The sequence below is a fragment of the Helicoverpa zea genome, chromosome 22 (genome assembly GCF_022581195.2).
Source record: "Helicoverpa zea isolate HzStark_Cry1AcR chromosome 22, ilHelZeax1.1, whole genome shotgun sequence".
Lineage (NCBI taxonomy): Eukaryota > Metazoa > Arthropoda > Insecta > Lepidoptera > Noctuidae > Helicoverpa > Helicoverpa zea.
Window position 1 is genome coordinate 2892446 of NC_061473.1, and position 16014 is coordinate 2908459.

Consider the following 16014-nt stretch of genomic DNA (forward strand, 5'->3'; position numbering starts at 1 on the left):
CTGTGCCCAGCAGTGGGACGATAAAAATGCTGATGATAACAACGAAAAGAATGAAGGAATTCGTCATTTAAGTACTTAGCAATTCAATCCATGACGACAGCTCGAAGTGAGAGTTCATTAATCGCAAATTTAACTTTATCCATTACATCCTCCCACAGATGTTTATCCTAAACACATCGAGGATGTGATACCAGCTCGCAGACTAACGGAAACAGATATAACCTTCGGCTAAAGAGCGTTACATTTTACATTGGCAGTCTAGCGCCTTTCCGTGGTCTTACATTCACTAACCTCGGAGCTATCCGTTTTGTTAAACGATTGCTCGGAGATAAATGGTGTTTATCGCTGAAGATTTAGGGATTTTGAGACTTATAAACAACGATTTTTTTACTGAGTTGTATGTAAATAAAGTTATCTGGGCACAGTTGACCTCTCATTGCCAAAACTTAAAGTCTGCCTTTCGGCTTATTATCTGAGTTCACCAGAGAAAACCAAATTAAAGAAGGGAGATTCTTTAATTTGGTTTTATTTTTGAATTCTATTTTTATCAAGCCTTCTTCCAACATAGGGTTACATACCAGTGTTTCAATAAAGCCACATCTAAGTCTAGTATTTCCAAGAATTACAGAGTATAGACTCAGTGCAGTTACAGCTGCAATTACAACAATTAAAGTTTTAAACGTTGTTGTAATGACAGCTCCTGTCACCACTTGAGTATCATTAAGTTAGAAACTAGCTATCTTTATGCGCTGCTTAACTTCAGCAGGGTTCACTGTTATTGAGAAAATCTTTTGTGATGTAAGAATTATTTTGGAAGGTAAGTTATGGATCTTCTACTTCGGGGTAAATATTTTTTTGGAAATAGGCCTTCAAATATACTATTTTGCTGCGTCAATGTCTGCCTTAGAGCCTTTCCCAGATCCATACTTAACTTCGCATGAAGTACTCAGAGGAGACTCGTAAAGGATATTTATAGTATCCAAGGCACTTAAAAATATGTACAAACAAAATATTATGACATACGTACTTTTAACAACCGACAGGATATTACCATATTTAGATAACACAAATGGCATAATTGTTTACGAAGAAGGCCAACATAATCTTGATATCCTCGATAAATAAATAAAATTCTACATTTATACTATTACATCACGTTTCTTTATTTCATTGATAACTTGCGGTGTCGTTTCGATAATTGTCCGAGTAATTATATTAAGCCGAAAATAGTAAGACCTGTTTCCAAAATGTACTTGACACAATGGAATTCCGATTTGGCTCATTGGTATTAATAACGAAGAATGTTACTTATAGGGAATATCATTAAAAGGCGACACTTGAAAGTGAGACGGCGAATTACAAAGCGAATTGGGTAACGAAGATAATTATAAAACTCTGTTTTAAGGAAGTCTTTATATTCCCAATGCAGTAGGCAAATCTAGAAAATCCTCTTGATTACTCAATCAATTGGTATGTAAGATGCAATGAAATTGCACACATTTTTGAGCTAATTCTGCATAAACCATTTCTACATGATCATCAAACACAGGTTGATAAATCCGTAAACTAACGAAAATCATCTACCGTGCATTCAAATATCATGCATGTTGATGTAAGTACAAGATTTGATGTAAATGTATTTGACCAACATATTAACTCAATATTTGACAACATAGATGCTACTGCAAACATAGAAGTCAAATTTGAGGTAGGTCATATCAAGAATGCGTGACGATACATAAATTATAGCTATTTCAAGGAAGATAATGCAATAATCAAACAATTTTTGGAAAGATTATGATGGTAAACCATAGTTTAGTAAAATAGAATGACAAAATAATGAATTTGATGAGAATCTAATGGCAAGCAATACAGTAACCAATATTTGTCTTCAAAGATTTTGAAAGGATCACTGAACATAATGACAAAGAAGAAAATACTGTGACAAATAAACTTGGCAAAGCCACCTTATTAAATCATCCACATATTCAGTGACAATGGTGCATATCTTTAACAATTAGACGTACTTGTGTACATTACAATGCCATAACTTATGAATGACAAATTACGTAGCGCCTACAACTTGTAAGATGTTTTCCTTGGCTTACTAACACAGTTGTTATAGTATTTAATGATTTTAAGAATATCAAAGTAGATCTTGTCTAAGTAAGTCATAAACTAGTTGAAAAAGACAAAGATGAATTACCTCGTATTAATGCAAGTCTTGAAAATAAAGTTGAGTCTGCTGATAGTATTCGTTTTAACCCTAATGCTGTCCTCGGTGTAACGTCTGACTGACTTTTAGCGGTAGCATCATAATAAACCACATGTTTATTTGTTAACACGTCGATAATTCACTCTAATCGCGATGCCAACTATTAAATACTGCTACTTATGTCATATTTCCTCAAAATACCAGACAGACGAATTTTCAAGAACAGAAAATATGATATGAAATAACTGACTCAATATTTAGGCTGATTTCTTAGAGGATGAATACAATGAGTTTTCTCAAAAAGAAAGGGTCAGACAGTGATCGATACTTGTACCTAATACATGACATCAAGACCAATGTCCTCTTAATAATAAAACCAGTTTCCTGAGGATCATGATGCCAAAGGCACCGTCAAATGTATCGGATTACGTGGTTAAAATTAAGCTACCAACGACCTTACTTGGTAGGGAATAAGGTTTAAAATTGACGTGAGCGATTGTCGATGTGTAAGAGTATATGCGGGATCCTTTAGTAATGAGTAACATTAAGATGTTGGTGATCGCAATAGAGGTATTAAAATTCCCCCTAAGGCCTTTAGGCCTTAAAAGGCCTTTGCTGGCGTTAAAAATGTTATTGACCGCAATGGTATAAACAAAATCGGATAAAACAAGCACAAAGAAAACTTGTGTGATATACTAATTTTGATGTTTCTAAATTTTTTGCCGTCAAAGAGAATGGTCCGCCGAAAGAGACTTTAGTCTACAGTGAATGCTAAATACTCTAAAACCAAGACAATCAGACACAAAATGCAAAACCAAATCCCCCAAATCATAGGAAAACGGTAACAAAAACTTGTGGAGTCTCGTGCGAACTAATTAAATTTCTCAAGACGAATCACCTATTGTGCGTGTTAGAGGAGCGTTTGTTCCAACGAGATGTATTCCGTGACCATTGACCGCACCACACCGTTACATGACATAGCCGTGAAATCACTTATATGCAGAACAGTACAACTAACATTTTTGAATATTGAGAGCTGCAAAAACGACCAATTTAAAAACATCTCGTCCAAATGTATTTTGTTTATATCAGCTGTAGCTTCTTAATTGGACATCTTGTAGGAATAGCGGTTTACCGTAGATATCTTCATCTTGTAGAATTAATGCAAATACCGATATGTGCTAGATGCATCGCATAATATCTTAATTAGAAGATTCTTCTGAGATTGCAACGACCTACAATTCATCATTATAGTAATCATAAGGTCGTTGGCCATCTTGAGCTGTGTGGACTCAATAAACTTGAAGCCTAAACAAAGACATAGTCCCCTTACAAGGAGTCAGAATCACCGTATTAAAATTAACTGCTCTCAGTTCAAATCAATTGTCTGCTGCATTCAAATTCGGACCCTCTCATTGTGTCAACAACCTAACCGCAAGACTAATGAGACCCCATTATATTTCAAAGCGCGAAACAGCGTCTTTATCTTTGCAAATGCAGTTTCTAAAACTACTTAGGCATGCAACTGGGATTACATCTTCAGATTATCGTGATTCTAAACACATAGTCTGAGAACTTCGAATACCGGTTTAAGACTGGCTTTTTCTTAAGCGAAATTGCATAAGATATGAGTAATACAATCGTCATTGTTGCTGTGAATCATGCTTTAGATGGGGGTAAAAGTTTTTCAGTTGCAGGATGCGTCAGAGGTCAGTCGTTTCGAAATGTACAAAGAAAGGACTGAAGCTGAGGCATAAGGACCGGTCCTTCAAGCATAACGCAATATTATAAATAACGAAAAAATACATCAAATCTGAGCTTCACTTTGCGTAGGGGTTTTGCCCATATTTAGAGCTAACGAGTAGTAATGACTTGCTCTATTCGAACCTGTCACGACGGCAAACAGAAAACCGCATGTACCACATTGGAGGTAATGACTTACAATGCCTTACTATGAGCATCAGCAACCTTAGAAAGCAAAACAAAGAAGAAGCTTAAAGAAAAAATGGAACTAATAATATGTGAAGTTCTGCAACAACAGTAGCTCTGATTAGTACTTCTCAATTTGGATTGGTTTTGAGCTCGCTTATCATTAACTCTCCTACAATCGCGTTCAAAGCGAAAATTACATATGAAGGTACCAGGAGAACAAAGACGTATTGGAGAACTAAAATCAGTCTCGTATTCGTCAAAACAATGTGGGGAACGCACGGCATTCCGAGACCGGTTCGCTAACGGGATTGCAGAGAGCCGGGATGCACGAAACGAGCGTTTGATACGGTAGTTGTAGATGTTGCGATCACGTATTGCTGTAGGCTGTGGTGTAGGTTTTAGAATCGTTAAGGTCTAGGCCTTTACAAAGCTTCTCAACTAAATCCTCACCAAGAAAACTGTGAATTGCTAGTGGGAAATTAAGACTTATTGTTTTGTTATCTTCACTAATTCTAACCTTCCCAAAATTGAAACAAAAATGCGATTCATCACCGTTATTAACCAGAGCATGATAAAGACTATCATTACCTTTATTACGACCATTAAAATCAATCGACGCACCAAATTGGTTCAGTCATCCATCATTAAGCCAAGCATTTCTTACTTCATAATTCTTAGTGCAATGCAATTAGAGACTTTTACATGCACCTTTCACCTTTCTGTAAGTATCTCTCATTACGATCACCAATGCGGAGCATATGGCTTCGGGGCATGAAAGTATCAAAACAAAATGCGACTTGGACGCCTTACATGTCGATATAATCGTATGCCGACCTCGATTCTGGATACTTTAACAACGCTTCGTTATCTGGAAGTGGTTTCTTTAAATGGATTGAATTGTTAGAAGTGGTTTAAAGCAAATATTGTACCGATGATTACTTTAATGGACTCAGTTTTGGAATATATTATTATATTAAATTGTATCAAAGAGATTTGAAGCTAAAGCTATAACTAGTCCACCTAGATCAAAAAGCTTTCAGCTAATAATAGTAACAGGAAAATCGGCACTCAAATATAGCCAAACAAAGAGGCACCTTGATAACTTTATCCTAAAAAGGCAAGGGAAATCGAATCCATTTGCAAAATTAGCATAATTATAACATGACCTGATAATAAAAGTAAATTATTACGTGATGTAGTATTCACTTGACATTGTCGATGACATCTCGAGGGAAGCCGGTCTTGGGCCGTGCCAAGTTGGCGGTCGTTCGGATGCACTTACAAGCGCAGGATGAATATCTATATGAACACCATTTCCAAGTACATTACATAAAAGCTTATTTTCAACGCAATGCGATAGTTAATAAATAATCTTCTTCATTATTCTTTGAAACTTAAACAACGTTTTGTGAACCTAGTGTAACAATTTATGCATAACTGCATTCTGCAACATAAACAAACCTCAAATTGGTACAATTTCAAGCTCTATTTCTCCAACGAGAGAAAACGATTTAAAAGTCCACGTACCATTTCTGAATACATTGATTGAATCTTAAGTCTGATCCTGCAACGATAACCATGTTGGTTTTAATTAACACATCGATTTTAATAATCAATGACGTACTTCAATCAATAATAGCAACGTTATAATCAATGCACCGACTTGCAAGCACACGTCAAAGACAGATTGTCGAGATAGATACTATAATTGGCAACATTAATCCTATGAATGATAAGAGGCTTAACACAAAAACAGTTGCAGTACATATTTTTATCATCATTATCATCAACGAGGCAATTCATGAGTGCAAAAAGCAGTCCATAGTAACAATGGTATAGTTTAGGTTTCTTTTAATGCAAACATCGGTATTTCCCTAACCAAATCCTCTAATTCTAGCTTAGCTTCAGCTAAATAAAACACTATATCACTAATCTATCACGTGTTTGAGTATCAAGAAGCCTTCCAAGTCTAAGCTAGTATACTGTTCTCTTTATTACCTAACTTTCTTTTTTATAACTCGAGTATCGCACGTGGGAAGTTTTCCATAGTTCTGCCATACTTTCCTACGTCGAGATGGGAGACTGACATGCGAAAACTGATTAACGTATCATTATGGTGTTCAAAAGGGTCACACTACGTTGGTTATGCTGTATCTTTATTGCTTATCTATTTCGTTGCGTCTTTTAAAGCTTCTATTGGAGATTCACGTGTGTTAGTAAGGCATTTTAAAGCCAATTTATATGAAACGTTATGGAACGCTTGGGATACTATCAATGAATAAGACGATGTTATATTAATTACAAATGATGAACAAGTTTTAATATTTGGACTCTTTATTCATCTGCGTTATTCATATCTATAAAACTAAAACTTCAGCAAGCATTGTTGGTGAAATCTAAAACTGATTTTAGATCCGACATTCAAACTGTTGGTCAAAGCCCTCAGGTAATATATTCAGAGTGAGAGGATGTAGCAAATATGGTTGTCACTGAAGCTAACTAGCAAATTAATTAAATAAATATAGAAATAAAAGATGAACCAATATAAGTAGGCGTTGGTGACGTCTTAATTCAAATAATGCTCAATGTTACATTTAATTGAGTTAGATTGAAGCTTCATACTAATGCATTTTAAATTAAGACGGTCATTTGTGAATGTCGTTTACATTACATCACATTGTGAAATGCATAGAGCATAATTAGTAGACCAATTATATTAAAATTGCAAGTCTTGACTTGTCTTTGCGATTAATCTTATCTTTTTGTACCAAAAGTACTCCCGATTTAATATTCTCTAGGGGTATAATCTTTTGCATGACATCCTAAATTTTTTCACATTTACCATCATCATCAGTTGTTCTAGGAACATTTGTATTAAACTATATATCCTTACATTTAGTGACTACCAGCCCTACTAAATGACAAGCGCCAACATATTCCATTGTGACACCTCTACGGTTGTCACGTTTGAAATTATTATACCTGTGGCTAATTGTATTTCAATATTTCAACCGGTACACATTTTTTCATGGTCTCAACTTTCTTATTCGCTTCTTCTTTTCTTTGTAATAGGTATTAATACTTATCTGTGTGACCTAAAAATAAAGTATGATACAGAATCTGAATCTTATCACTTGCAATAAAATTCAGCCAGTCGGTTGTCGAGAATCAGTCGTAATATTTGTTCAGACGGAAGAGATCTAGAACTCGCTTAATAATATGCATTGATTACAAATACTTATGAAAACATCAAATATAACGCCACCGTCCTTGGACGTCCACAAACTTGACATCATTAAATAAACTTAGTGGTCATGTTTTGAAATTATAAATAAAGTCGTTGGTATCGTCTGTATTACGTCAAATCAGTTCCGCCTCGATATATCTGAGTTGTATCTTATCTAATGATAGCTTTTCGTGTTGTGCATGTTTCGTGAATACACTGATGGCTTTATTTATTTGTTTGTCAAGTGATTTAAGAATGCACTTGATTGAATTTTCATCGTGTATTTCATATTTCAGAAGACGATTAGCTTTTTCATCTTTATTACGAGCTATATTTACAAAAATCTTGTCCGTTTAATCTGTTTTACCTGTCTCGCCAGACCGTGGGTCGAAAACCAGATAATTCTATTTTATCACTACGAAAGGCGAATGAAGTGAGTGGTAGACATAAATAAACGTTATTTCAAACTGGCGAAACAGGTCTCGCCAAATTGAACTGGATTAGCCAATCGGAAATTATCTCTGTAACGATCTAAGGGAACGCTTAGATTGGACCACTTATAAGTTTAATGGCAGTAAATAGAACACTTTAGTGAAATGTTCCTAGGAGTAACCTCGTCGTTCTTTCTTCTTCTTTTATGGCAACAACGAGAGATTATTCAAGTATGTAACTTCATCTTAATAAACATTTTTTGATCAAGAGGGATTCAGTGTTTAAATTATCTGTTATTTAAATTGTATGTTTTAACTACCTATACTCCATTTACTATAGCATTAGACAGAAGTAAAAAAAGGCTCTTTTAGGAGTACAGTTTGCAATAAAAATGCAATAAACACTATTACAGTCAAGATTGATGAGGAGTTAAATAAAACCATTTTAAATAACAGCTGTCACACTTAATTGTACTTATTTAAGCCATTTACGTTCTTAAATTACAAGTCCTTCATTTAATATTATTTATTTTTTAAATAAAATAATGTCGTGTCTATGTTTAAAATCTAAAAGAAGCAGGGGCAGATAGTGCTCGGAACGTTTTTTCATGTAACTATAACTCAACCAAATCTAAAATGTTACCTTGTCCCTTCCTAAATTGCGGCAGCACGTGTTTTTTAATTTTGTTGGTTTATAATGTCATCTATCTGCGACTGTCAATTTGACATATTGTTATTCACTTGTGGATACTTGTGAATGCTACGCCTTGTTTCGTTGTTATTGTTGAGTTTTCGTGGTTTAGTTGTTATTTGTTACTGTTTTTCTGTTTGTTATTGTTACTATATTAGTGTTACGTAATTTTGTGTTGTTCATACAAAGCAGTACATTTTGTTGAACTATGAACACGGACGATCTCGGTGCAGGCCCGAGTGGCTTGCAAGCGCAACATGTACGTACTGAAACTGCTAGTGACGCTGAGCAACGTCAACAGCCAAAACGACGTGGCCCCAAAATTGAACACGACGTTAAAATATTGTCTCCCAAGAAAAAGCGATCAAAGCAAACACCTCTTCATTCTGCAGAAAAAACAACAGTTTTAAATATTTATAAAGACATCAAGGGGTCCCAGTCAGAAAGTACTCCTGCTTATATGACGCAGTTAGTTAATAAAACTGCAGAAATTGCAGGTAAAGATCATACCCAATGCAGAAATTGCAGGGATTTTATTATAATAAATAAATGTATTTGAAAATAGCATGCTTTGTGAGGATGAATAACATACACTATTAATCGTTTTACAGGCATATCTCGTGCAACAGTGTATAATATCCTCAAAGAGTACAATACAGAAGGTCGCCTGCAATCACCTCCTCCTCGCCAACGGAAATATTCAAAATCGGATGAATATGATGATATAATATTAAGTGGAATACGAAGGAAAATTCATTCTTTTTTCTTTGATAATGAATTACCAACATTGGATAAGATTCTGGAAGCCGTGAATAGTGATGAGTCTCTACCCGATTTTAAAAGAAGCACTTTATATAATTTAATTAAAAACAAATTAAAATTTACATATATTAAAAGAAGTAGAAGAAGTGCCCTAATTGACAGACAGGAGATTGTATTATGGAGGGTGAAATATCTCCATGAAATTAAGAGACTAAGGAATGAAGGAAAAAAAATATATTATTTAGATGAGACTTGGCTAAATGAAGGTATAGTGCTGCTAATATTTGTGAAGTCTGGAAGAAGGGGGTTTTACATAACTCGGTAAATAGCTAACCAAGTTATATAAAACCTCCTTTATGCTAAACAATATAGTGAAATATTATTAGTTCAACATACGTTGAATTAATATTATGTTTACATCTACAATTTTAAACCTCCAGGACACACAACAAGGAAAGTATGGCAAGACAGTACTGTTAAGTCTTCAAAGGAAGCACACCGAGCAGGCTTATCAACTGGTTTAAAGAACCCAACTGGAAAAGGAAAACGGCTTATCATTGGCCATATTGGTAAAACTTTTTTTATTATTAATTTATTAACAAAGCATTTTAATAAAATGAGCACTCCATTTTCGGTCACTAAAAACTGGTTAAGTCTTAATACTTTCCCTAGGAGTAAGATCTTTATGCTTTTAGAATCATCTGTTCAAGTACATTAATGCTGCAATTAATTTCGGTGGTTATTTAAAGGTTAAAATCTATTTCCAGCGATCAAGTATTCTATGCCACCAGTACTTAATTATTGATTTGTTTTTATTTTATTTCACAGGATCAACAGATGGGTTTTTAATGAATGGTGAATTAATATTTGAAGCCAAAAAGGGAGATGGAGACTACCATTCTGAAATGGATGCACACAATTTTGAAAAGTGGTTCAGTTTAATATTATCCAAAATCGAGAGTGGTTCAGTTATTGTTATGGATAATGCGCCTTATCATTCAAGAAAAGTGGAGAAGCTGCCAACTACAGCCACACGAAAGGCAGATATTCAGGAATGGCTGAAAAACAAAAATATTCCTTTTGAGGAAAAAGACCTTAGGGCCACTTTATTAGAGAAAGTGAAACATGTAAAACATATGTACCAAAAGTTTGTTGTAGATGACATGGCTAAAGAAAAGAACGTATTAGTGTTGCGCCTTCCACCTTACCACTGCGAGCTCAACCCAATCGAACTAATATGGGCTCAAATGAAGGGATATGTAGCACAAAACAATAAAAGTTTTAAATTAAAGGAAGTGCAGCAGTTGCTCCCTCAAGCACTCGCAAATATAACTGCAGAAAAATGGCAATCTTGCATTGCCCATACAATTAAGGAAGAGGAAAGATTTTGCCAACTTGATGGTATAATGGATGAAGTTGTAGAAAGGTTTATTATTAACGTTGGTGAATCTTCATCATCATCGGAGGATGATGAATAAAGAGTTCATATTTATATCTATCACATCGATTATATCATTAGGGTGGCAAAACCTTTTCTCTTATTTAATACCTTGCAATAAATCTCACACTTTTGTCTTTGGAAAATGTTATAATAGTTGGTATTTAACTTGCTAAACGATTATAGATAAAATTATTACTTTTGTTACCGCCTATGTCAGCATACATAAATTAACTGATGGTAGCAGTGACTAAATTGTTAAGTATGTTTTGTGTCTTATTTTCTTGGTTTGTTTTAATCATAATAGGTATGGATTATGATGAAGTTGTTTTTAATAAACTGATTGCAACAATTTTTTTTTTTTATTTCATGTGTCTATCCAAGCATCGTAACGAGTAGATAGATAGATAGAATGCACTTTGCCGTACATAGAAGTCATACACTGGCACTAAAATCACACACATTATCTGTTAAAATTGTTCGAAATTGACTTCAAAATAAAAGGTTTCGTACTCCTGCTTCTGCGAGCCTCTTTTTTCTAATGTTATAATAAATGGACTATAAGTGATTGCATTATAATAAAGGTTTAATACTGATATATTACAAGTAGCCAAGTTTATTTGCCTATTTTAACGAGTTTTCCTTGACATTGTTTTCGTTATATTTTCCTTTATTTTATTTTGGTTGTTGCTGTAAACATGAGCCATTGCAAATGCACTTGCTATTATTGTTGGTGTATCTACAGTTATATGATCTAGATGGAAATATATACATGTAAGGAGTATCACAGCCTTTCCTATCCCTTCCAGGAAATCAGGCTTAACCTTATCTATGTTTACAATAGTTCGAGTCTGCACAAAACTTATCTCATCTTCGTATTCACACGCTAAGTGATCTATAACCGTATCAAAACTTTGTATTACATTACAATAGTATTGACTTACAATTTTAACATGAATAAAACCTTATTTACTCTCATTTTCTGTATTTATTCTTACAGTTTCAGACATAAGGTTCAAAATCCTTTGTACGTTGAACAACGTAAGAGTTTTGTCGTCTTTATGACATGCTTATGACGTTATCATTGAGTCAGGTGTATAAAAAAGATATAAGGATCCTCATATGTATCTAAAAAGAAGTAAAGAATGTGGCTTAAGATTTTTGGAACTATGACATCACTTAACACGAAGTTCACCTTTGCAAGGACTTCTGAGGGCCAGTTCTAAATGCGTAGTCGTCTTTTGTTTTTTTTTTAATTAAAAAAAAGGAGGTAAACAATCGTCTTTTGCGTCTTTAAATTATTGTTAAATATCATGTTTACTTTTAGAATCGACAGTTAAAATTTTAAATGCCATATCAAATGTTTTTTCATCGTCAGCTAGCTAGTAAAAATATGATTCATCTTAGCCGAAAATAATAGTTGAAGCAAAAACTTCCGACAGACAAAGAAACATATTTTTTTCGGAATCATTTGTCTTGAGTTACGAAGTCTGATAGAAAACGTCTAACATGAATGAAAATGAAGGTAGGTAGTTTGGAACAAAAGATTGATGAAGTAATTCTTAGTGAAGGTACCTTACATAGTAGTGTTAGAAATTACGTTAGTACTATTGTTTTGTGTTTGTTTACATTTTTATCTTGATTGAAGTGTTTATCTACACACATGTTATAAATTTCGTATTTTTGTTTGTTTATTGGATAAACTCAATCTATTGGATTTTAACTAATAACAGGCTAACGCATAAATACAGTTCCTACCTAAGTAGCAATAAAAAAATATTTAGGACTTGTAACTTTTATTTAAAAATAATTTCTTATATATTCGTAAATTACCTAAGTATTTTTGTAGTTTTACATACTTTACGTCTTTACCAACTTTGATATTTTTTTCCTTTTAATATCGCAGTGTTATTGTGACTATACTAATGACATCATTTTATTGTATTGTTGAACTTAATAATAATTATTACTGCAAATAAATAATGACGGAAATGCATCAACACCTTTGGGTGTAACAAGGAATGATGATTATTATTTATTTTTAAAAATAATAATGACATCATAATATTATACGAAATGTAGTTGGTTACCTAGTTTTAAGTCAAGAATGTTTAGTTGACAAGATAAATAAAATGTGTTTTCGTGCAAAAGTTATACAATACTTATAAATAAATAAAACCTATTTTATTTTTTGAGAAAACAAATTCGAACAGTAAACAATGTGCGTTAAAGTCTTAACCGTAACCTACATTTTAGCGGGAAGTCCCCAAAAATATGAGGTATGAACTATTTAGAACAGTCGGAGCATAGACAAACCTGGACAAATCCACGGTAAATACCGTAATCAACATCTTAGTAGGTACTTACAATACTATACAAAATCGATTTCCCGATAATTATTTTGCAATTTGCATAACACCGGTCCATGCCACGTTAAAAAAAAACTTTATGGTGAATACCCAAATCCTCGTTGTTACTGGCTGTATCCGAAACAAATTCGAAATTCAAAACCTCCACAAGAACGGTTACACACACTTACACAGTTGACACGTTTAGTTTATTTTTATTAAAAAAATAGCCCGCGTTTCGTAAATTCAAGATGGCGGCGGTGAACGATCGTGCCGCGACGCCGAGCATCGGCCAACTGATGCGGCCGCCGCGAACTGTCAAACTCGCTCCGTTTATCTGTGTGTGTGTGCATGTATTTGTGCGCTTGTGTGCGTAGAAGGCTTGAATGGATAAAGGCTCAATACAAACTTGGTAGCGGCCGACCATTGCTTGCAGTGTGTTGCTACAACAGTTTCCACCGAATCTCACTATTTATAGGTTACGTGTTTATATTGAAGTTTCGGGCATCATTTGGGAAGGATTCCGAAAACGTTGAGCCGTTTGAAGTCCATAAATTATGTTTTACGGTATAAATTGGGAGTATCTGAGTCTTATTTATGGGCATGAAAATAAAATCTGAGGGAATAGTTTTTTTACAAGTACCAGGTTCTAATTTACAGGAACCGAAATTAATTTGTTATATATCACTTACATACGCCATATTTCATTACGATTCAATGATAATTTGCAATCTACTGCATAATTCATCAGAAACTAATAAATCAATAATGTTATGCGTAAATTATAAATCCAAGTCTAATTTATAAGAACGGAATCCGGAAACAAAGACTTGCAAATTCAAGGAACTATAGTGCTTAAAAAACAAACAAATGTCAAAGCAGACAAACTGAATTAATCTATTTTAAGAACAAAAAGGAAGCTTATCTTCTACACAACTCTGCTGGGATAATGAAAGGGTAGGTCTATCGACAGACGTATCATCATCTGCCTAGCCTTTTCTCAACTATGTTAGGGTCGGCAATCAATAGGCAGATAGGTAACTTATAGAAATCCGTGGATAAGCTACAACTCCATCAAAATCTTAAGAAGCAGATTTGGTACCTATGTCAAAGTGAGAACCCAAAATCAATTTCAGTTTTAGCACGTGCAAAATTTAAATTCGCACCTAGCAACCCAGCCCATGACTCACAGTCGTAGGTTGATAAAAACTCGTAATTATTCCTCATAGGTTTTACATTGACAGTTTCAACTGCAGCAGTAAAGTCAAGGTCAACTCTTTCTCTGTCACGTTTAACCTCAATCTTAGCAAATTCTGCCCACGCTGCAATAATTTGTGTTTTGCTTGGGATATTATGTAATGGTGTGCCATTGTTTGTGATTGTGTCATCTGATGAATGGGGGTCTCGACTTGATTTTTTGAAAGTTTCTTGTTTGACTGAATGTTAAAACACTGTCATTTGATCAATAATGTGAGTGTGGAGGGAGTTTTGCCTTCGACTTGCCACTAACAAGAATATTGTCAAAACTAAACTTTAGGAATAAGATTGTAGAAAAAGAGTTAAAAGAGAATGCTCAATTAAATTGGAATGTATTCAAGCCTAAGTTTACCAATAAAACGTTGAGCTCAATTATTAGGCAAACGTCCAAGAAAATAAAGCTGAATAACTTAGTTCCCAAGACAATTGGCAAGGAAGATAATGTATGCCAACTAAGTAATAAAACAAAAGATGTCTCATTGTAAACACGGCTTGCATCTCACAAAACACAAGAAAAAGAAGATTTAAATATTTACAACTTTCTCCTGAAGAAAGCAGCAGGATGTGTTCCAATTAATAACATCGATGAGTCAAAGGTAAAAAATGTATGACTCGTTATAATATTGAAAAAACACGCAGATGTTCACATACATTAGATAGGCAGCACCTGGGAAGAAGAATAAATGTTACGAAGCTTAGAATACCTATAAGATGAAATCTATTAATAAGGCTATTTATAGTTGGGATATTAAACATATGTGCTCTACTCTTAATGATTTAAGTGTAATCAGCAAAAGTTGGAATAATGGTATGCCTATTGTAAGTCATATGGCTTCCGAATCAAGTACTAAGTAGTACAATATTAACAGAACTACATATTTGAAAGAAGCACATGAAGCATCCCATATCACGAATTCTGGCAAAGAATTTATATGTAATGCGACTGATCCTTCAATAAATCTAGAAGACGAAATAAAAGACAACAATGACCTTGATAAGACCTTTGCTTGTCAGCTAATACATAATTACATGATCAGCTTAGATTCCCATGAACAAAAAATTAATACCAAGAAACCCCATGTAATAAATACTGTTTAACGGACGAAAAAATAAATTAAAACCTCGCATGCCTCAGCTAAAAACGGATTCCAGGTAATCCTTTAGGTATTTGGGATATCTTCATGGTTTTTTATTTACTTTAGGATTGGAATGTGGTTTACAATCATAAGATTTGAGGTCTGAATCAAGTGGGTCCTGTGGTATATCCAGTGACGAATGAAGATAATTTGATTAATTTTTGCCATATTAAAGTTCTATTCAAGGAAATAAAGCATTTTGATTGAGTTTTGTCATTCTCTTCATCTGATTGTTCACTTTTCTCATAACGTACAAACCTGTCGTTGCTCTTAAACCTATGGGTTTCAAGTCGCGGAATTTCCGTGATGTAATTATTATCTCATGTTTACCTGTAACAAAAGAAAGATGAAGATTAGTATCAAAATTAGTTCAGAATTCGTCCTTCTCTCTCCAACAAGTCAAAAAATGTAAGACCATTCTGATCTTAACTAACGTATATCTTTAACTGCTCGTATTGTGCTCATTATAAAACAATAGAAAATCAAGTGTGTCTCGCCTATATCTGTGCTCCAACGTACAACGGGTTAAATTACATAATGCATACAAAAAAGAAAACGACAATTCAAAAAGGTTCAAT

General features: G+C 34.0%; 2 protein-coding genes across 4 annotated transcripts in view; one reads left to right on the forward strand and one right to left on the reverse strand.

Moving 5' to 3' along the window:
• Positions 1-16014, reverse strand: part of LOC124641568 (microtubule-actin cross-linking factor 1) — a 319179-nt gene that overhangs the window by 214490 nt on the left and 88675 nt on the right. For 2 of the 3 annotated variants that reach the window (XM_047179706.1, XM_047179684.1), the window contains exon 1: positions 13235-13361. The exons of the other annotated variant lie outside the window; for it this stretch is intronic. The gene's annotated coding sequence lies outside the window, so the exon portion shown is untranslated. Of the gene's footprint in view, positions 1-13234; positions 13362-16014 lie in introns of those variants that run through there. 3 annotated transcript variants of the gene reach the window in all.
• On the forward strand, positions 8124-11048 carry LOC124641578. The gene is made up of 4 exons (XM_047179716.1): positions 8124-8992; positions 9107-9523; positions 9698-9826; positions 10086-11048. The coding sequence occupies exons 1-4, from the start codon at positions 8704-8706 to the stop codon at positions 10733-10735; spliced, it is 1485 nt and encodes a 494-aa protein (XP_047035672.1). The 5' UTR covers positions 8124-8703; the 3' UTR covers positions 10736-11048.

Coding starts and splice junctions, on each gene's coding strand:
- LOC124641578 (XM_047179716.1), top strand. CDS start 8,704: ATGAACACGGACGATCTCGGTGCAGGCCCGAGTGGCTTGCAAGCGCAA. Junction 8,993..9,106: donor TAAAACTGCAGAAATTGCAG/GTAAAGATCATA, acceptor ATCGTTTTACAG/GCATATCTCGTGCAACAGTG. Junction 9,524..9,697: donor TGAGACTTGGCTAAATGAAG/GTATAGTGCTGC, acceptor TTAAACCTCCAG/GACACACAACAAGGAAAGTA.